Source organism: Macrosteles quadrilineatus, unplaced genomic scaffold, assembly GCF_028750875.1.
Source record: "Macrosteles quadrilineatus isolate MER2022 unplaced genomic scaffold, UCM_ALF_1.0 Scaffold_9__3_contigs__length_116548681, whole genome shotgun sequence".
NCBI classification, from domain to species: Eukaryota; Metazoa; Arthropoda; class Insecta; order Hemiptera; family Cicadellidae; genus Macrosteles; species Macrosteles quadrilineatus.
The window spans coordinates 100,152,008-100,175,546 of record NW_026542602.1 but is presented as its reverse complement, the minus strand read 5'-3'; the positions used below and the strand labels follow the sequence as shown (position 1 = coordinate 100,175,546).

General features: G+C 36.4%; 1 protein-coding gene across 1 annotated transcript in view; it reads right to left on the bottom strand.

Moving 5' to 3' along the window:
* The window catches only part of LOC129002884 (E3 ubiquitin-protein ligase RNF144A-like), a 137,667-nt gene that overhangs the window by 40,641 nt on the left and 73,487 nt on the right, over positions 1-23,539 (bottom strand). Inside the window, exons 3-4 of the mRNA XM_054430995.1 lie at positions 22,498-22,556; positions 19,940-20,592 (exon numbers count right to left, since the gene is read on the bottom strand). Coding sequence (XP_054286970.1) covers positions 19,940-20,581 — 642 coding nt within the window. The 5' untranslated portion in view covers positions 20,582-20,592; positions 22,498-22,556. The remainder of the gene's footprint in view (positions 1-19,939; positions 20,593-22,497; positions 22,557-23,539) is intronic.

Genomic DNA, 23,539 nt, shown 5'->3' with positions numbered 1-23,539 from the left:
CAGTCCATGGTGATCAGAGAAAGTAAGTACAAGGCCAGAAGTACGAGAGCCAACGCACGATCACAGTCAAGTACGTTATAACACGATGTTGCCTTACGATATCATGCATAACCTTGCCCTCAAAGCAATACTACTGAATTGAACAATAGTAATAGTTTGCTTTAATTTTATTCAAAACTTGAGGGCAGAACAAAGATTCTTGCGATAGAAAAACGTTCCAATTTGTCATCCTCCTATTTAAATGTCAGATTGATGTAGAATCTTAACTGCAAAAGTTTTAGCGATCAAAATATTGTAAGGATAGATGTGCTTAAGTCGAATATTTAAGATATCCATAGCGTTTATAATGTAGACTTATTTTAAGATGATTGACAGCTAATACGTCAATTGTCAAATGCTAAGCAATATGCACAATAGGTTTAGATCAATATATATACGGCTTTACTCAAGTCAATTATCTCCTAAATTTAGGACAATTAATCAATTTCAGTAGGAAAACATTGACTGAATAATAACCTTATTCTTTTAATTGTTGAGTTATTATTTCGCTAGGGAACTACTGCTGGTCTACTGTAACGTTGAAAATAAATCCTCAATGTCCACGTTACATTTCTACTAAACTCAAATGCCGTATAGTTTTATGCTTATTCCTTGACCTAGTGGTTCGAAGCCAACCTGCTGTAGGTCCCTAAAACATTGAAATTCTTCGTCGAGGAGAACTCAGAAGAACTTTGGAAACCACCTTTACTGAAAGGCAGACCACAGTCATTAGTTACTTAATTAGTAGTTATGATATAGACGAAGAATAAGATGTCACAAGTTACAAAATAATCGTTCGACCGAATATATTTCGTTACAATGTAGTAGTAGTAGTTTAAGTTACAAGTTACACACGCTAATAGCACCTAACGCACTACAGACTACAGAGCCGGATATGTCAGTTAAAAGCCAAAGTGTGTAGCGAGTGGTAACATTCAGGTCGAGTCAATTAAGTTACACTAGCGCCAACTCACTTGCGACGGCGATCGTGAATAATTATGCGAAATAATGTAAAGAAGTAGAAGATTTCAAAATAATTTCAGCACGAATAATAATAACGTTAAATGTAACCCCCGTATGTTTGTTATTCGGTGGGATTTACAGGTTATAGGTAGCATTGTAAGGTAACGGTTCATGTTTTGTTCTTAGGAATGGTAGATTGTTGATTGATTGAATGACATCGAAAGCTACAACACGCATTGATGCGTGTAGATGTTGAGTCGAGAGATGGATTCGTATCCATTCTTTTAAATGAAAACTGTAGCTGTGTGCATAGAAGAAAAGCGACGGATGAAAAGTAAGAATATCATGGTTGTAGGTCAAAACATTGTTCTTTTATCATAGAGTCATTTGTTTTATTTTCCAACTAAACACTATACGTCCTTTCTCTACGGAAGCGGGTGAGCAAAGAGCAGAGGATCATAATATGAACACTAATCTACGATAGTGTTCATTAAGCTAACACTAGCTTAATGAAGGAACGAATGACCAAAGTTCTTGTCCCCTCCAATAAATTCTGCATTTTCGAAAAAAAAAAATACTTGTACAAACTATAACGGGGTGTTAGGTAGGAGTGGTCCAGTGGTGGATGAGAATAGGCAGGATAGGACACGCTAAGGTTTCTAAATATTACTTTAAGAAAGGCAGTTATTCAAATTAAATTAAATTTGATACTACATCGTTGTTTAAAATCAAATCAAAACTTTAAAGTCGAACGAAGTTGGGAACGTTCACAAAAACGTAATACTGTAACATAACTGCAGGACAAATACAACTTTCCAGTCACAAAACCCCACAGTAAAACGAGTAAATAAAAAAAAATGTAATTTGAATGTAAACAAACTATTTGATTATGTGTTGTTAGAGGTTAGAGCCCGACCCCGGCACAGCAGTAGACTACTTTCTACACCACTTTCTTCTGTTTTCTCTTCGCCTTTCTAAACCTGGTCTGGCGAGGATGGCTGAGCCCCGCCCGCGTCCCTCCACACTGTTACGACATTTTACATCTACATGAGGATTACAAACCAAACCACGGGGATGATCTTGCATAGAAATTGTCCATGCAGAATACTAAAGTGGAATATAACCCTCAGTAGCATATACTACTCACATAATAACCAAGTATTAGTACACTGTACTTTATTTGGGAAACTATTTATTTGAAATTGGCCACTTAAAGCCGATTTGTACACTTATTTTTAGTATGTTAGATTAATCACGTCAATTCAAACCAGTGTGGTTCTCTGATCGAATTTAAAGAACATTGTTTTCAGTGAAACATTAAGCTACAAGATTTTTCTATTTTCATAAGAAATAAAGTTTTTAATTCGTGGTAAAACCCTAAAAAATCAGTTACACTTGGGCAAGGATTACTTTATCCGATAACGTCCCCTCATAGGGGACGTAATATGTAACCAGGCTATTAATCAAGGATTATGAGAAAACCTTTCGACGTCGATTTGGTTACACTGAAAGGATGCTGAATTTGGACTAGAAACGTGCGGAGGTTTACTAATCCTATTAAAACATCTAAATCAAAGCTGCTAATCCGATTAACAGTTTTCAGATTCAGTTAAAAGACCAGTTTTCCTTATTTTTGTAATAAGGAAAACTGAGTTTCTAACATTATTTGTATAAGTTAATTTAGTTTATACAAAGTTAGTCATGGAGCTGGTAAAGCGAGTTCTTCGTGGAACTATCAAACTCTACTAGAATGAATGTTTACTTATTTATTGAGAGGAATTGAACCACAAACTCTATGTCTAGGGGGTAGTCCAGTATGGGAATGACCGGTGGCAAAGTCATTAAATTACCTTTAAATAAATTTAAAAGATTAATTTATTCATCATAATTCAAATTTAATAATATTAGGAAGAAAAACAATTTACTAAAAGAAGTACTGCAATACGCGATTACGTGACTATCTCTATAAAATACATTTGGTAATAAGCTTAGATACCCCCGCCGCAGCAAATCTGCAGACTAGCGGATTTCAACTGATTAGATTTTGACTTAAATATTCCCATATACAGGCCATATATATATATATATTCGAATAAGAATACAAACTACACACCTTTGACAGGGTATATTCTGGATATATCCCCCCTACGGTACCTTATTCCGTTCAGGAAGATTCGCTAAAATTAGCTGTACATCCAGAAATCCAATACATTGAGTGACAATTATTTATGGATATTGTCTAATTTCGTGTCAAACATACAATTACACCAGACCCTACCAACTGCAACATAATTTCAAAAGTGCTACTCAACAAAGCGAGTAAAAGGGCGGAAATGATATTTCAATTTAGCATGAATAATAACGGTACACAAAGTCATCCACGCGCCGTTATACGACTTGAAGCGGGTAATTCAGGGTTGCCATGGCAACGTTATGTGCTTTTATCTCTCTCTCTCTCTAAAACCGCCCCTTACACCCGGGGGCGGTGGCTGTACGATGTGTCAATTGATGCGAATCTGCGTCTTTACCATCAGGGTCAGTGTTTACATCTACATTCACTGCTGATTTGGACGGTCCCTTAATGCGATGGATTAAAATAAATCCCTACATTGTTAGAGATATTCAGCATTTAGGATATTCAATTATGGCGTACTTTATATCCTCTGCAAACCATGTTAAACAGACTGTAAGGATATAACAGATCAAACCTACAGAACATATTATAGTGTGAAGATAAAGTTTCAGTTATGAAATAAATACAAAAGGAAAGACTATTTAACTATTTCTTACAATTAATTCTTAAACATTTTAAACAGCGTTTCAGACATAAATTCTCTTTTTAAATTTATCCTATCCATACACAATCCTTTTAACGAATTAATTTGTAATAAACTAACATTCAGAAGGTTACCGGTGGCCCTCAGAAAATCCAGAAGCCAAAAGTGATTCAAAACTGTTACTAGCTGCCAAGAACTTTTGGTATCCAAAAAAAGATAGGACTTATTCAGCCTACAATATGCAGCCAAGTAGTGTGTGTTGTTGACTCGAAGAACATTTATTGATTAGTAGAAATACTGTAGCCTACTGGTGTTTGCAAACTGGTAAGACATTGGAATAAATACATTTCGCCCTAATTCTAAAACAACTTTATCTATAAAAGCAAACTACATGACACGGCCTCGGCCCTGTTCGGTATATCCAGTACGATGTTCACATTAATTCAACCAAAGTTGCAAACTGGGTTTGTGTAGACAAAGAATAGTTTGGCGGCGCGCCCACGGTCAGGATTTGCAAGTTGACGTTCTACATGTCCAATCTACTCCACGAATAGCGACTCATTTTGGGTTACATTCTGGAATATTTCGTATTTGGGTTAAGTGATCTCAGAAATTACTGTTTCGGTCGCGTAGTCCAATTTATAAAGAAAATTAGTCAACGAAATGTTGCTGTCATCACTATTTTAGCTATGGAGAGTAGATCTTGTTCACAGTTCGGACAAAATAATTAAGGAATCAGAGGCTTAGGTGAGAAAAATGTTTCAGTTTAGTATATTGTGTGACATGGTTTAATTGATACACTACTTAAAATAACTTTTCATCCTGGGTGATTTACGATTAGTAGTCTTCCGTTCACCTAAAACACAATGCCCATATGTCCTATACGCTTCTCTAATCTTTTATTGAAAACTTCAACATGTTCCAGTTATAATTCCTAACAGCAATTCATCAAATAGCGATTCGATAATCCTATGTCCAAAAACACAAAAAGATACAATTTTAAGATAAAAGCTAAAACACAGAGCAAACCAAATACATTTTAAAGCTAATACCACTGGGTTTCAACAGTGTAAAAAAGAAGGGTAGGAGATAAGCAGAATTCATCATTACGGCCTTAGCCAATGATCCATACCTTGATCTTCAAGGATTGTCAGGTCATAGTAAAGTAATGTATTTATGGTTAATAGGTATGAGTAGCTTTTGCGTCTTGAAATTACCAGCGATTATGGTGTGGTGTATTAGAGTTGTTTAATTTGTTTAGGTGTTGGTTATTTTAACGATGTTTTAAAACTAAAAAATTATTTTTCAACATAATTTCATTACAATAGCTTAATAAAACAGCCAAGCCAGTGAATCTAGGAAACAAACAACGTATTTGTAATGCAATTTTGCCATTTCCATGTTGGTTTATATATTTCTTACTGAAAAATCACTCGTAAGTTAATATTGCCTTTTCAACACTTTAGATCAGCGATTTTGCTTTGCTACACTACTGTACTATGTTCAAGGTCGATTTACACCAGAACTACCCGCATGATATCGCGTGTGACGTAGCTATTGCTGTGCTGTAGGTCTATTTAATTTTCCTTGTTTATCACAAAAAGCTCGTCGCGCCTTTGGGACGTTATCATAAGATAAGCGTAAGTGTGCCACACACAAGGCTGTGTTTGTGCTTTCACTTTTACTGAGGTAAAAACGAGCACTTAAACTAGCAAAACGTAAAAGTTTACCTTGACTACACGCATATTAATTCCGGGAAAAGAATTAGAATACTCCTGGCTAAGCGTTACTACAGTTGCAGTATACGTTGATAGCCATCGTTCAATTCGTCATTGAGGTGAATCCCATATGACTCATGGGACAAATCATTTAAACAACAGTTCGAAGTATCAGTCAGGCTAAATTAGAGGGGACACCGAAACTGCCACGACGTTTTACGATCATGCTCCATACTGAAACTGCCACGGCAATTAGTGAGGATTATAAGGGTGTTTTTGAGAGGGCTAGAAACACTGAAACTGCCACGGCGGATTCCCCAGATAGACGGGGAGAAACGGGAGACTCAAAATTCCCATTTCGTCTTAACCTTTTCTTTCACAATAATAAGTTTTGTTATACAAAGTGTGGTGTTAATAAGTGGTTTTGCTAGAGAAAAAATCGGGGAGGATGTCGAGCAAAATGCTTCACATATTATATATAACAACGAGTAACAGTAACTGAAACGATTTTAACGCGTACCATTCTTCAGTCACTGTAGTGGGTTGAGTTTAGATAGAGACCTCTAGCTTTTGTCGATATCCTTTCTTCGATATATTATATTTCTTCGACTAATGGCCTATTAATATGAGGTGTCACTCGATGGGGCCACCAAAATAACCCATTTTTGGTTTAAGAACAAAATTTGAATAGAACAAAAAGTTCACTTGCGTGAGATAGAGACGTGTACAGAGTTTTGTTTTCTTGGCGTAACCCATTAAAAAGTTTACTGGTGATGTCCATACTTTTGCCCAGCCCTGTATATGTGAATAAACAAAATTTATAATTGAGGTATATTACTAAATAAATATGCAAAAACATACACCGAGTCTCATTTTATTCTAATTAAACATTAGAAAATGGGAAACAAATTCGTGTTGATTTCCCACCAGTCGTAACATCCATTACAATTTTCTGTGATCATAGAAACGACCGAGATTATTACTTGCGATCACGGAAACGCCTAAAAATTTAGAATCGGCGTAAGAAACTTTAACGAACATCCGTGATCGTATGTTACGATTGTGGCCAAATCCGTGATAATTTCTAGCGATCAAACGCAGAAATAACTGTGATGGTAAACTACGACAGCAATGATGATGACCCATGATGACCGGTGATGATTTCACAATTCCGGCAACATTCGCATTCATCTCCAGCAATTATTTTAACACCCGTAACTATTTTTCGCGATCGACGAAAGATTAATGATCATCTTGCACTTGCGGCTTAGTGTGTGATGATTTATCGATATTGCGCCAATATTCCTGGTCATTTCTAGTAGTTTCGCGCAATGGCGTTTTTCGATTACGCAAAACGTGTAAACTCTGTGTTTTCGGGTGGATTTTACGGCAAATATTTGACCATTTTTATTTCCCGGTTTCTTACTAAATTCAATTACAACTCATGGATTTTTCCTGATACTTAAAATTCACGTGCTATTCCCGGTTTCTAGGTTGGCAGAATTAGGTGACCCTGAATTATCACTACAAGCATACTCCTTTTATCTATGCTACAAGTAGCCTAGGCTAATTAGGATTTATTTTTTATCAACCGTGTCTAAAATGTATACTTATCAATTTTGAAGTTTTTATCTGATATTATTAATGTAAACCTGCACATTATTCGCCTTATGTATACAAGTATAATTGTATCTGTATATTTTATTGGCCTACTCTTGTATTTTATTTGTATTTCGTACTAAACAAAATCTGGACAGACTCGAACTCAATTCTGTGTATTCTAGTCATCACAAAGGATCTCATACTTCGACGCCAATTCCCAAGACAATTAATTCGAACGCAGTGCGCGCAGTATTTCCAACTCATTGCTGAAAAGCATGTTTTCATGGTATTCCCAGCTCATTTCTAAATACATTACCTCCACTTCCACCCGGCCGCAGCAAACCTGCACACTAAAAGTGAATTTCAATTTGTTTGATTGGATTCTTACTAAAATTGTCCATAAACAAGACATATTTATTCCCCATTTAAATAACATTAGATTTAACAAACACCTAGGGTTTACTGCTACGGTGAGGTTAAAAGTGTGTTTTTTTCAAAACATTAATAGTATAGGATGAAATCAATTAATTCGTCAAATATGATCAACATATTTATCACAATTGTGTTTATTTATACTTCAGGACACGTATCCTGTTGTGCTATTATTTGCATTATATTATGTTTCTTCTTGTGCAATTTTGACGATGCCTACCTACACCTTGGTATATTTATAAACTGAAAACTTCAAATCTAATGATAAAATATGTGTTTATCGAGTTCTTTGACGCCAGTAATTCACTATAACGGGTTAAGAGCATTCATATAATACATTTAGTAAGAAACATTTTAACATTCCATTGCAATCTTAATCCTTTTTTTAGAACATGTTATTTAATTATTTCTGACTTCATCGGTGGTTAAATGACTTTTTCTATTGGTACTTGATTTGAATAAGTAGGCCTACAAAGTTAGTATGGCCTCTTTTAAGTAGCGACATGAAAAGCATTTAACTAAGTTATGAGCAAAGTAATGTGTTGTGTTTCAAAATCGTCACTGTGATGAGTGAGAGATATTCTCATTCCCGTTTCTCCCTGCACGTTGCCAAACCAACCTCCCCTTCCTGAGGAATCCGCCGTGGCAGTTTCAGTGTTTCTAGCGTTCTCAAAAACACCCTTATAATCCTTACTAATTGGCGTGGCAGTTTCGGTATGGATTATGATCATAAAACGTCGTGGCAGTTTCGGTACAGCCAAATTAGATGCAAAGTGATCTCAATGACGCTGACTTTGATCACACTAGTTTAGAGCGCTTATAAGCGGTCATTACCTAGAGAAACCCTTGAGCTTTTGATATAAAACGGAATAATTACCTGTAAACGTCAATCAGCAAAAATTAGTCGTATATTTTAAATGCTTGAAACATAAGTGAAATAAACGATCAAGTTCAAGTTGAATTATATTTCATCGTAAAATTTATATTTTTGAGTTGAAGATACTAAATACCTAATATCTTCATACTACTAATTTGTCAAATTATATTTTTAATCGGCGTAAGTAAAATTTTGTCTACAAGACATTTTCACAAAATGATACGTGCCAATCTGTTAGTTAGTTAAAGTATTGTAATCTTGACCCGAATAGCAGACAGATTACTGAACGTTCGGTTGATGAATTTTGCAATTACTCATTTGTATCATTTCTAAACGGTCATGGTCAATTCACAGACATAGTACAAGGTCAAGCGCCTCGCACTTTAGGCGGAATCTCCTAATGGTTTATATCGGTCAAAGGTTTGCTAACAAGGTTCGGTAAAGGCTCTTTTGTAATAGAATTTAAAATAAAACATTGCGGAAAATTCTGAATCATAAATGTTGACGACTCTAAGCTAAGTGAATTATTTGTTTATTTTTGAATATTTAGGTTGGATATTCTGAAAAATCAGTTTTCTTTATAATAGGCCTACAACCTATATCATGAATAGTCTTTCATGCTGTAAGTTTACCACACAATGTTGATGAATGGTTCCTTGCCTAAAATAATCAGACGTTAGTTCTGTAGCTTATAACATTATATGTCAACAAAATAACATAATTAGTGGTTTATACATTGTACATTGAGTGTTTGATACAATCATGTGTTATCCCGAATGATCTGGTCTGATATACTGTCTTCTATAAGTCCACAGAACAGTTACAGTAAAACAGTTAAATTTTGACAATAAACGACAATATAAAAGAAAATAAAACTAACCCTTGAATTCCCCAAAACGATACAATCGAAGATAAATAAACAATCAGACCATCCTCTATACATTCATCCAATTTTTTAAAACTTCAATCACGTCACCAAATGTCAAGGCCTGCCAAAGTAGGCACAAACGCGTCATGTTTGCCTCAATGTCATCTATTATCGCTATCACTCGCACAGCGGACAGTTTGAGCCATTTCTAAGATCAATTCTCGTTGTTTGCGTCACTTATTTATTTACCTTGGCCTTCAACCAAGCAACCAAGCCGGCTGATTACCTAATGTTATGTAAGTGTCACCAGCCGCCAACTGTGGACCTGGCATCAGCTGGGCAGAGTTGGTCTCACACTGGGAAACACTGGACTGAACTTCAGCCAGGTCCGATGTTCCGCGAATAAAAATACCACAGCGGGCAACACCTTGCCTCGACCCTGGACAAAGGTTAAACACTTCCAACTGAACACTCAAAAAAGGTCTGTGTGTACCGGGCAGTCACCTGATGGTAACTTGCTGGTTCCCTGGCTCGATACATCACTAGATCTACAGTTTCGTGGGATGAAATGACAGAGCAACATCACAACGTACGGCAAAGTTCATACATACCCACAATTCATCAACAAACTGTAGACTTGACAGTTAGCTGGTAAACTTAGGACTAGAGCAACGGTCTGTCTTCGAAAAAAAGTCAGCTGTTTCTGTGAGACAAAACACCAAAGCGACGTAATACCTTTCTTATGGTAAAGTTAATAGTATAGACGTAGACAATTCAAATCATCCATTAACTAGTGACATTAAGCTGATCAATATACGACTGAACTGACAATCTAAAATCCGGAACGTTGGATCTCGAAATACAACAAGCACAAAACAGCCTTGCCCCGGCCCTGAACTGGGGTGAGATACTTCCTAACAACCACAAAAGGTATATCGTATATCAAACTTCTCCTCCGCTGTTAACTGACGAGTGACGACTGGTCCTACAGCGAGAATATGGGATTTGAAATATTGCCAGATCAACTGTTCCGGGAGTCAAAATACTACAGAGGCCAGTACTACGTCGCCCTGAACATGGTGGTTCAACACTTCCTAATAATCATCTCCAGCACTTTGCAGACCTGGCAGTTAATCAACTGACATGTGAGTGGTTCACTGACACAACATCAAGAAATTATCGCGAATCACTGTCAGGTTTACTCAATCAATCTCCTCAGTCCTGGTCTTAATCAATGGTCATGGGTTAGACACTTTAGACTAGTAATTCTGACAGACAAATGACAAGTGGTTCACTACCGGGGAACGACGGATCAGAACAAAGTCCACTGTTCTAAACCATAGAAAACCCACCACTTAGACTAGGCCATGGTTGGTTAGCACTTATTTCAATCCATAAACTAACTGTGGTCTTAGCAATTTTCAGGTTACACTGATGGTTCAACATTGGGAAACGTCATACGACAGATCTAAATCCAATCCACTGGTTCACTATACAGTTTAGCAGTCAACCTCCTGGACCTAATGAGATCCAGATGAGACATTAGTCGCCTCCTACTACCTAACATACCTAACATGTTTTTGGGTAGCTTTTACGTTTCATCGACCCGAGTCTACGTTTACAAAATTCATAAAAATTATCTCGGATCACTATCATGTTTAATCTCTTAAACAGGCGGTTCTTGTCTGTTTCTAAAAGGTGGCCTTAAAAACTTGATTGACGCATATTTAAAATACAATCCTAATAAATGTCGGCATCGAGAAAGATATTCCAAAGACGGAAACAATCCCAAATTTTCAACCCTGTCCTTGATTAGCCTCTTGCCTCTTGACAAACAATTGTTTCCAATCTTTGTTTTAAATATAGCTCGTTAAATATTACTGATCATGCTAGATCCTAACATTTGATTTTGGTTATATCTCCGTAATCTTATGATTAGAAAGCGTTAATAATGATCAGAGTCATAATTTATGTCATCGTGAAGCGTCAACTAATAATAAACTGATTGGCTAAAGCTCAATGATCTTTTATATCAAGCCAAAAAGCTAATGACCTCTTGCGGCTTGTAAATAAATTATAGACTGTCGTCCTGATGAATTGTTTTTTTTTTTAGTATAGACGTAAAAATATTTTGCAAAATTCTAAAACATTAGTAATTATAATCATGAAGTAAAATAGAACACTTTCCTGATAAACTCGTGCAAAGAATTGTGTTCTACCTTTGCTTTTAATACAATAGTCAATGGTTCTACCCAATCATTACATAAACACACTTTCGTACTTTTTCACGGTTCAGTTAACAATGTTGATAGATATCAGAGTGTAGGTCTAGTACCCGCATGTCAATCAATGTTCAGTAAAGTAAATCGGACCTGACGTGGTTCCTACTCTAACTTAGCTCGTTCAAACACACGGCACACATACTTTACTTTTAATACTTTAATCTGAAAATATATTCTCGAAATGCATCATAGAAGATTGACAGAAATCTGTCTAAAACCCACTCTATTCAGTTCAGGACTATACAGTAGAACTGAAATTTAGACACAGCAATACTTCGAGAGGGCCAATTGCTGGATTTCTGATGAATTTATAAAAAGAATTTCAAATGTGATTTTTTGTGGATCTCTTAAACAGTTCTGAAACTAAAAATATGGATTCCGCTAAGAAAAAATGCATTAATCATAAGCTATACTGTACAGGCAAATAAATAAAAATACTATATCTCCGGAACAGTTTTTGTTAGAGATTTCGCTCCACTAAAAGCAAAGCAAAATCATTTTTGTTCACAGACGAATTAACTGTTGCACTCTCTCGCAGTTTCGCCACCGTCTCACGGCTGTCACCCCAGCGAGGCCGGATACGTAGGATTGCTGCAATCGGAAGTCCACGTCCACGTCGCCCATATTGATAGCGCGATGATGATATCTCAGTTGCGTAACTTAGTTCTCCACGGGGCTACACGCGCTACAACACACAACCAACCACTCTTTTGTTAGGCACACTTTCATATTGCTACACTGCTACAGATGAATCGGCGATCAAGTATAGTGATAAGTTACGTCCAAGATCACTGGCACTCTAAAAAGTCTTCTGTTACTCCTGTAATACTCTTTGGCAAAACCAGAGAGCAACTCGGTACAAAATTTATCAGGAGAATGGTCATTCGGAAAGCTCCGTCGTAATTTGGCTATTGGAAACATCTCGTGTAGCAACTAGCAGTAATTTACTTCAAACTACGCCCCTAGAGGCAACTACGCATTAGAAGGCAATAATCGATTCGCATGAATTTTTATTGTAGCGATTGTACCGGGAATCCTCGGGCTGAACAGTTCACAGAAAACGCGGCGAGGTATGATTATATGCGCGATTTATTTTGACACTTCGTCCAACAATGGACTTATCGTTTGGATCATTGTTGCCTCCAGCTTAGGATGCGACGTCACACCGTATTGATGCCTTGAGGTCGACGATGTCTTCCGTATTGGAGACGTTTCCTTATGGACTCTACCACGCCGGAAGGCGTAAGGCTATAAGGACACTACACAAGTCTGTTTGTGGCCTAGCACTTGGAAAATTGTAGTGGCGTGTATAGTATTGCAATAGTTTACGAAAACAATTCATACAATATTAGTAGGATTAGTGAATCCATCACAGACGCGAAAAAAACTAAATCCTTTTTTTCAACTATAAATCTCTGGACGTCCCTGTACCTTATTGCGAGTTACATAGTGTTCATAACCTGCTGCAAAGTTATGTTGATTGTAACGTTACAATATTTAAATTGATTGATTGTAAATTGTACATGTTTTTGTCAGATACGTAATTTAAGGAGAATTCAATCTATAAACACATTTGAAAGGGAGTATGAATGCAAAATGTATTATGAGTGTAATGTATTGTGTAGAATTCAGTGTGAAGTCCTCTGATTTTTCATCAATGACAAATTTCGGAGAAAATCTATCCAATGATCTCCCAATCCCATCACGATTACGTCATTCTACCGCAATAATAATAGTATGCCTATATTTCCGACGAACTTTAGGAATTAAATTAAAAACACGCGTCATATCCAAATAGAGGAACAACAGAGGATAAGTATACAGTGTATTTTTAACAGATGACTTTCTTCACGCTATCCACGATGGGATTAGCTCCGCCAGGAGGCTACTCAACATCTTGGGGTGCTGTCGATTGAATCGATTTGTGAGACCTTGCTGGAGGGTGAGGACAATTGGGACTGCTGGTCGCACTTTGTCCGGAATGTCCTTCAAGTGAAAAACGAACGATCTAGATCGGATCACAGTCTGGATTTTGTAAGAAATGGACACGGTGTAAGCCCTTCGGGCGTAGGCAAACTCGGCCTAGTTCTGATGAAGTGCGACAAGTGTTCCCAGGCTAGTGTCCGAAGAGTAGAGGAGGTTTTTAGTGGGTAGTCTCTGGGCCTTAAACCCGTTGGAGTCCCATACTACAGGCTAGCTACCTGTGTGCATAGATGTATTTTCCCACCTCTCCCTAAAAATAAAAAATAAAACATATACCGTAAACTGTTTGTATGTATTGAACGAAGCAAAACGAATACAAACAGAACGACGTTTGTATTCGTTTTAGTTCGGCGTAAACACGACTTTGACTAAACAAGAACAACTTAACACCTCTCGACGCTCGCAGGTTTCCGTGTGCGAAATGCGAAACTGGAAACCTGCAATGTAGACGTAAATAATCCGCACCGCAATCTGGCGTGCAGCGATTGAAACTGGTTTTCCCGAGACAACTTCCACTTTTCTGCAACTTGGCAAATCTCCACAGCCACTGTGTCGTCTTGGCTTTCGCTCTAAGCGAGTCTCGTGCTGTGTGTATGGTAGTGTTATGCACATACTGTACTGTTAAGGGTAGGTAGCTGAGATAGACAGGGGTTTGGCTACACAGCGCGTAAAGAGTTACAGCACAGGACAGAGTTAGAGTACAGTAGTTAGAGTTTTGAACTTCGATTCAAGAGGGACGGGTCGATCTCCGGCGTATCCACACTGAATTGAAGGGTCCGTGAAGATTTATAAAAAAAAGTGTTTATAGTTCAATTCAAAATGCTGCTGACGTATACACTAAATAAATACATAAACACACTGATATGAAAACGGCCAGGTTAATTTTTTTTCTAATAAACTCCAGATAGAGAGTTTTTTTTATACAAAAAACGGACTTGTAAGACTAGATAACACGAGCTGCATCTATTCTGCTGGAAATTCGTGAGAATCAGGAAAGTTTTGACGGACTTGTACAAAAAAATATTCCAGTTCAAGCATGGTTACATGCTTCTTTTGTAGAACAATTCCATCAAGAAAAAATGAGTTTGGGAACCAATTTACTAGTTAGGTTTACGTAAGACGTTACACAGTGCTTCGCATTTATCAAAGTAAGCATAAAATTGCCAACTAGGTAGCAACCAAAGAACTAAGCTACCACTGTGACACCCCTAAAACAAGGGAGAGACATTTATCCGACTTAAAAAAATTTAAAGGCTACCGGAGATGAAAACACAGTTCGAGCTTCTGGTTTTGTAATAGCAATAACAGCCTGATTGCTGTATCCAAAGTCGATGGTTCAGTGTTCTGTTGACGTTTCTGTTTATAAGCATTAACTGTTGTTTACAAACAATCAGCGGAATTGCATGACGTCAGGCAGTCCTGTCTATTTAATTTGCTTGTTTAAGAAACACAGGTCCGGTTTTAGCCATATTGAATGAGTGGAAGTTTTGCTTCGACGAAAACCTAATGATTAGGGTCAGCATGGGTTATACAGATACAGACTCAGAATTAAAAACTGTTGTAAAATTCACATCAATTGATGTTTCAGGAAATTGAGATTGAAGTAGTTATTGATTTAGTTACACACAGCTCTCCGCTAATTCGCTTAGGACACATTATGCAGGCTGTATCTGTTGAAAGTCGATCAGTTTGTTTAAAAATTCATATTCATCGTTATAATTATTAGATTCTGATTGGAATTGTTAATAATAGGCCCTAGGCATTTATAAATTTTCCATTCGAAAGGACGAGAGGCGAAGAAGTGGTTGAGTTGGAAAACAAGACATTTGACAACGATTTGTGAACCTACATAAAATATTGTTGTTGGCTAGTCACAAGAAATATTTAAATATTCATAGGGAGAATTATATTTAATTCATAAGGTATAGTCGAAAAAAAATTTTCAGTAATAGAATCCCCTTATTTGGATTAATTGAGTACACAATAGGCTAATACAAAAGCAGATGTGTGAAAACAATACTTCAATGTAAATGTTCAATGTACTTCCAAGTTCCATATTCTAATAAGCAGACGTAACACAACTAAAAACCCAGCTAACTTGTACAGACAATATAACCTACCTGTTAACAATCGCAGCAATACAAACCAAATACCGTAAATATTATCACTATTTAGACAAGACTAGCTGTGTACCCGTTCTACGCACGGGGATCTTATAATATTCAGTTGAAACCTTCTTATATAACGAACAGCAGTTGGTTTGCATATTTTAAGATATGCTGGCCAAACTATTATACATAGCTTCATTTTATGTTGTTTTTTGTTGTTCCGGATCGGTATGACAATCAATAAAAGGTTAAATTACCTCTGTGTCTGCCGGTCGATCCTATAACGGTAGGCTTACTTTTATTTTTACTATCTGATCTCGTTTGCATGGCTCAATCACGTCCTGGTTGAAGTTCGTTCGCTACGCTCACTCACCTGTATGTTGGAGCTCGTTCGCTGCGCTCACTTTCCTTCAGGTTAGCTCGTTCGCTACGCTCACTTGCCTTCAGGTTAGCTCGTTCGCTACGCTCACTTGCCTTCAGGTTAGCTCGTTCGCTACGCTCACTCGCCTCCAGGTTGCAAATTAGCTGTTGTCATAAATGTAAAAGAAATAATAGTGCTAGTGCTGCACCCTGTTGGTAATCCTTGTAACTTTAATGCTATTGAACATCACAGAACAGAACCAACTTGTTTAATTGAAACAGCTGTTAAGATTCAATAATTTCATTTCTCATAAGGTTAACATGGGCTTCCAGAAATTCCACGTCAAAAATCGACAAAAACTTGATTTTCAAGGGTTTACTGTTAAATATCTAACTGTCTCATATTCGATGAAATACGTCTAAAACCATCTCATATATGTATAGTATTTGGAAAATAAGTTTCAGGCGGGACAGTGCTATAGTTATTGAGGAGTAGTTGTAATAAAGTGTGTATTTTAGCGTTACCAAGAGAATGACAGATAGACAGACAGACAGACAGACAGACAGACAGACAGAAATTGAGATAAGGTTTGATTCGGTTTCTCTGACCTATGAAATGTAAAAATAACCAAAAAGTTCATTATTCTAAGCAATGTACAGACAAAACTCTAATTTTATTTATATAGATGACACAATCAAACCTACCAAAACAAACAAAACACTAGAACCTCCCACACTTTACTTATCACAAGCCATGAACTGATTTCATGATAATTACTCAACTGAGTTGCCAAACTTAATTATAACGTAACATCTTAAAACCGAACGATTCCGGTTACGTAAAGTACTTAAGGCAATAGACCCTTGTCAGTCAGACATTAAACAAGGCATTAAAGACCGTTGAACAGGGCATAAACTGTTCAGCGAGCAAGATGTGCATGGGAAACACATTAACTAGTGAAATGGTTGAATGACTACCACGTGCACTGGTGTGATCATCTAGAAATGTGGCCCAAAGTTCATCATGACACTCAGTGAATTGAACAGTTTGAATTTCATGTAACCCTCTAGGAATCCTATAATTGCATTGTTTTGTTTTGCTGCGTCTAAGTCTTGCTGGATACATCTTGGGCTTAAAGTTTAAATTTAATGAAAAGCTCTAGCAATCCTATAATTGCAATGCTTTGTTTTGCTGCATCTAAGTCTTTCTGACAAATCTTGGGCTTAAAGATTGAATGTCACGAAAAGCTCTAGCAATCCTATAATTTCATTGCTTTGTTTTTCTGCGCCTAAGTCTTGCTGGAGACCTCTTGGGCTTAAAGTTTGAATTTCATGAAAAGCTCTAGCAATCCTGTAATTTCATTGCTTAGTTTTGCTGCGTCTAAGTCTTGCTGGACACATCTTGGACTTAAAGAAGCCCTCTTTTTTCTAACACTCTCAGGTAAACAAGGGATCAAAGTTTCCTATAAGAACCTATTTATATATATATGCGATCCAAGCCCTATCATTGAGTACGACTATGTAATACGTAGCTCAATTTGATAATCAACTAGTTGTAGGCGAATACATCAGACAGGTTTTCTACTAGATCAATAATTTTAAATATGTTTTTTAATCATCTTCAACATAATTTATGTGATGCTGCAGTTTGTAAAATGCATTTAAACTTTGGGTGATTCATCGAACTTTTACGCTTCAAGTCCGAAGTGGCCTTTTTAAAGAATCATCCACTCTTTTACAATTCTTCTGCATACAATGGTTTGTTTCCTTAATCTTTGCCAACTTCACAAGTCACGTATATACCCTTGACGTTAATTTCCTAGCGGGCCGGACATAGCCCCAACTGATAAGGACGAAGGTTAATTACAATAATTGTAACTTTTTTTGGAAGCTCACGTGACCTAACGCTATAAGATGGCACAGCCTTGGGCGTAACATTGGTGAGTGGAAACGCTCTCTTAAGTCAAGATTTTATCTTTCTAGGTCGGCTAATTGGAATCCACGCTTATTGTATGCACCTTTGTATTTAATAACTGTTAGTGTTAATGTTACTTGTTAACACTTTTTTGCTAATCATACAGTCAAAGTTGCGCTATTATTACTTTCTGTATTAGTACAAGTATGTAAGTGTAATTTGTGCTGTTTTATAAATGAAACCATCGCATTAATATTAATATTTTTTTGTAAATCGCACCACATAAGGATGTACATTATGATTTACAAAAATATATTAATATTAATGCGATGGTTTCAATTATAAAACAGCAAAAATTACACTCCTTACTGTCCTTACATTGGTTACATCTTTTTCAAAATTAAATTGAAAAAACTCTACAAAGAGATATTAAATATTTTGTGTTTAGGTTTGATTGAATATTGTCATACTATGCAATATGCTAAAATTCAAGCGATGGGCATTGTGCAACTCTTCAGATAAACAAATAATAACTTACACTTCGGAAATTTCCATAAGAATTAACAAACTTTGTTCCCAGTGCTTCTAGCCACTCGTTGCCAGATTTCTGTTGATTTATCAAATCTAATATGCCCTAAGCCCTGGCTAATCTTATTTTCACATTATTATCTTTCGCATTTATCGATAACCTTTTAATTTTTATTAGTAAGCTTTTAAATTTTAGCTTCGATTATTTATTAGCCATTATTTTTCTAATTGCAATTAGAAACTCGTAAACAATCTTTACGCTAGCCGCAGCCAATGAGCCAATCAGCTGATTGAAGGGTTTGTGCGGTTTCCTCAGGATCCGTCCAGTGTTTAGTGTTTACAAGCCTTATTTCCTCGTCTAACGCTGAAGGTCAGCTGTGTCTTGAGTCATAGAGGAAACCGATAAACACGAGGGTAACCTTTCTCTCACTCTCACTACTCTATGGAGTTGTATACAATATACAATGTGTACACTCTTTACTGCTACTGTGTTCCTATATAGGGCTAGAGTAAACAAATTAATGCAACTGACTTTGATATCGTAGAGTAAAACTTTATTTCTAAATCAATTCAAAATGTTTGAATTTAGCGGCAAAATACACAACTCCAAAAATATTATATACGGCCTATACTGATACTGGTTATGGACTTATTTATGGGGGAATGTTTAACTAAACTGCTGATAACAACAATGGCTATCAGTAAATACACATTCGTCATAACTGTCTTTTTACATAATTGGGAGAAAGAACTCACCTCTGAAAATTTTTAGATTATGCTCGTTTTGTAATACAATTTTTCAACTTTCAAACACCAAATGATTTTGGGGACTGATTAGAGTCCTAGTGGTCACGAGATTTCACAAATTTAACGATTTTGGTTCCGTTATACCTTTTTACTATGCAATTCATCAATAGTACAAAGCTTCATAACGTTAAAGAGTATTCGTCTATAGCTAATCCTATTTATTTTTATTTTTACAGATTTAAAAGCCAGTCGGGATATAGTATACATATTAGGTACAACATAGGTCCACGTTGTTTACATCAATATTTCACTGCAGCAGACTTTACCCTACACCTTTACGTTTGTAAAAAAACCTTGGGGGGACTTCTATTGCCTGTTCACTAAGACTACGCTCGAATTCGATTGTACTAGAGGTTCGATTCGACTAGAGGTTTTGTCATTACCACAGCCTGAGTAAAAGAACCTAAGTAACTTACTATGACTATGTTCGATTTAAGTTCCACTTTCAGTTACCACTACCCACTACCCCAAGTAGGGAAACCTATTAAGTTAATTTCATATCAAAAAGCCTCTGGATCGTTAAAGACGTCCTCAGCTTCGAGAGATTAAGAAACTTGGAGTTTTTAGACCTGATGTACCCATAAAGAGTACAGAACACTGTCTTCGACCAACTACACAGCAGCGCGGGTACATTGAACCTTAACTTAGCTAAGTAAGTTGACTACTGAGAGCAAACTCACCTCTACACAGAAGGTACACGAGCAGTGCTGCAGCGTCCACGTAAGGTGTTGAGGAACCTCATTGAGACAGAGTTTACACATCACATTGCTACGTTCACTCACATTGACGAAGCCCGTGGTGTTGATGGAGTATCTGGAGCTACTGGCCATAGACAGTATACTGGAGCACCTGGAGCACATGTTGGACATCCTCAGTCTGTTGACGGGTCTCACAGGGGGTACCATGGTGGATAACGTCACCGCCGTCTCGCACTTCCTCAGGGGTTCGCGAAGTAGAGGGATCGCCGTCACCGACTTGGCCGACGACGGAACACTCCGCACTTCCTGGGAGTTCAACGCCGTCGTCGACGAAGATCTTCTTCTACTCAGCGTCGCCATGGAGACGAGGTTTTTCAGGCTAGGCATCACCAACTTCCTCGCTACCTCTACCTCGTCCTCCTCTTCCTCCGGGAGCGCGCCGTACCCTCCGTACCAACTGCGGGCGACCACGGCCCGACGTGACTGGAGCTCGCTCTCCCACGATGCTCGACGCGACTTGGACCTTCGCACTGACGATGCCGCTGCCGCCGCAGCTACGCCGAGACTGCCGCCTCCGTCACCCGCCGCCGCCGCCGCTACCTCCGCGCAGGAGCTGGCAGCCATCCCCACCCGGCCTGCAACAACACACCACCGCCTTACATCAGGGAGGGCTGTACAGTGTACATAGTTGTTGTAATGATTGTTTGATTTTATCATTTTTGGGAACACATGACACAAGGAAAAGTATAAATATGTTAGCGTAAGCTACTCGATTTACAATACAGGGGAGATGGAAATTGTTAGCTATTGTCACAACATTTACACATCAAATGTGTAAATCTTTTTCATATAAATGTCTTATTTTAAAAAGTTACTTTTAAATTTAAACCAACAAAGGATGATAACTAAACGCTTTAAAACAAAACAGCGTCAATATTAATACAATATTACGTTTCTTAATTTAATCAATACATAAAATTAACAAATAACAGAATTTTAAAGAAAGCTTTATACACCTCAGTAAAAGTTGCAAGACTGTAAAATAACTTCAATTTATTCTAATACAAATTTAAGTTCATTTCAATTAATAAATTGCAAATATAATTTGAATCAAACATGATTGTGTCAATTCAATCCTCCATAGTAGATTTTATTATAAATGGTAGGCCTCCGCCTAACAGTGATTATTTTGAAGAATTACAACATAAAAGTATAGTAGGGTACCTAAAATTCGTATTGACTTTTATTAATAACCAGTTAAAAATCTTGGTAAAAATATAGTTTAATTAATTAAATAAATGGAATTACATAAGTGAAATGAAAACTTATTTGACGAAGAAAATATTAAAATCGTAAAAAGCACTTTTACCTGAAATGCATAATGTTAATCTAAAATATTTGGTAATGTAAATATGTAATGTTAAATTTTAGACAACATTTTTAGTAAATTAAATCATTATTTCCACCGTACAAATGAAAAAGTTCAAAATACTCTGGTGGTCATTCAGATGGTAAAATCATAGATTAAACATACTCCCTTAGGGAGTATGTTTAATCTATGGTAAAATACAGCAAATTAATGGAATTTTGGTAGTGCCTGCAATCCTTCCAACGCAACGCCATCACACTACTGTACTGCGGGAACAGTATCTTGTTGACGCACGGCGCTACATTAATGGCAAGATCAACACTCTGTGTCAACAACATTTATTTAAATATACTTAAAGCATTTATTTAAATGGTAAAGTGTATATATATTGTTCCATTTATTTTTAGGAAGTGCATAAGTACTATAAATTAATGAAATTCCAGTTTTGCAATAACTTACAGTAGCAAAGTTTCGTCAACTAAAAAAATTGCTATTTTATTGTTTTTTCATAAAACTTTGTTTGATTTTGTTTATAATTTTTTTTTTAGTACATCCATTTATTTAGTGTCGTTGATTCATTTAAGTTTATACAAATTTGCGTTAATCATTCAGTTTAAGACACATCAATTGCGTGTTATAATTACTTTTTGCTTAGTTGAATGTGATTAAAAAAGTTAATACGTCATTGTTTTATGAATACAATTCAAATTTTACTATAATTTTTAATGTTTACACTATTTTTACTGTTTGGTGGAGTAAATTAAAGTCTTCTGGTGTTAATGCAGTCATAACATTTAGACAAAAACTCTATAGTCACTCATTGTAAAAATTTCGAGCTTGAAAAAGATTTATCTGAATATCCCTATATTATCAATCAACCTTAGAAAAAACATATGCGTAATGCATTCTTTTCTACAGAAAAAGCTAATTTTTGAAAAGGTAGGGTATTTGATACTGTACATATTGTATACAGTATCAAGTACTATAAGGCCGACTTTTCCATTGACTATATATAGTCAATGGTAATACGAGTTTAGAGGAAGGATCAAATTATGGTTAGGTATTTAGTACTGGTGCACAATACATACTTGAGAAGTAAATCCTTCTTGAAACAACCACTGCCATTCTAAACACGAAAATAACTATTTTAAAGTAAAAAAAAAAAACTCACCTAACTATTGTATGATCTTGTAGGCGGCATCCCTTCTCTTGAACTGCGCATCACGAGACCTGAAAGTGAAAAATCGACACAAGTTAGGAAAATACATCCATTGACCTTGGAAACTGCAAGTTGTTATATCCTGCATCAAAATCAAACATGTATTTGTTTTAAATCCTGCTGAGTTTGAGTCCGTTGAAATCAACATGTTTTCCCTAAGGTTACTGTGCATATTTTACTATTTATTTATGAGCAATAAATACTTTATAAATAGATAGTTTGGTTAGTCCCAAGTTTTACAAAGTTGGCGAAATAACAATTGATCAATTGTTAGTATCAAACTCTACAAATACTAGTCAGAAACCTATCTCGAAATTGCATTTAGCTAATCCATAACAACGATAGACTCAGTATTTTAAATACAATTTATTTTTTTTAAAGAATGTCATTTCCATACCAACATCATTGGTAAAGTCCATAACTATTTACATTCATAGTGTACACAATGTTTTCGTTACTCTAACCACAATTTAAGTAGACTACTTCTCTACTCCAGCTGTGTCTAACTAACGTTGGTTGGTGATCATAATTGTTATTATGATCTTGCCCGTTATTCGTAATAGTGTAATTTCTTTATTGTTGTTATTTATATACAAGGTGGCTGAAAAGTAACTTACACCCCACATTAACGTTTCAACCATTTGAGATATTTAAAATCTGTTTGCGGCAACCTTAGTTATGAGGTGCTACAATAATTATGGTCAATTTTGAAAATTTTGCACTTAGGGGCAGCGGGGGTAGGGGGTAGCTCAAAATTTTCAAATGACAAGTATAGTCGAGTTTGGTATTATTTTACAGGTCTTGACGGAACATAAAAACTTACATAAAGAAAACCAAAATCGGCCATTTCGAAATTTTCAAAATTGACCATAATTATTGTAGCCCCTCATATCTGGTTACCGCAAAAATATTTCAAATATCTCAAATAGTTGAAAAGTTAAGGGGGTGTAAGTTACTTTTCAGCCACCCTGTATAAAGAGCTAAATAATACATC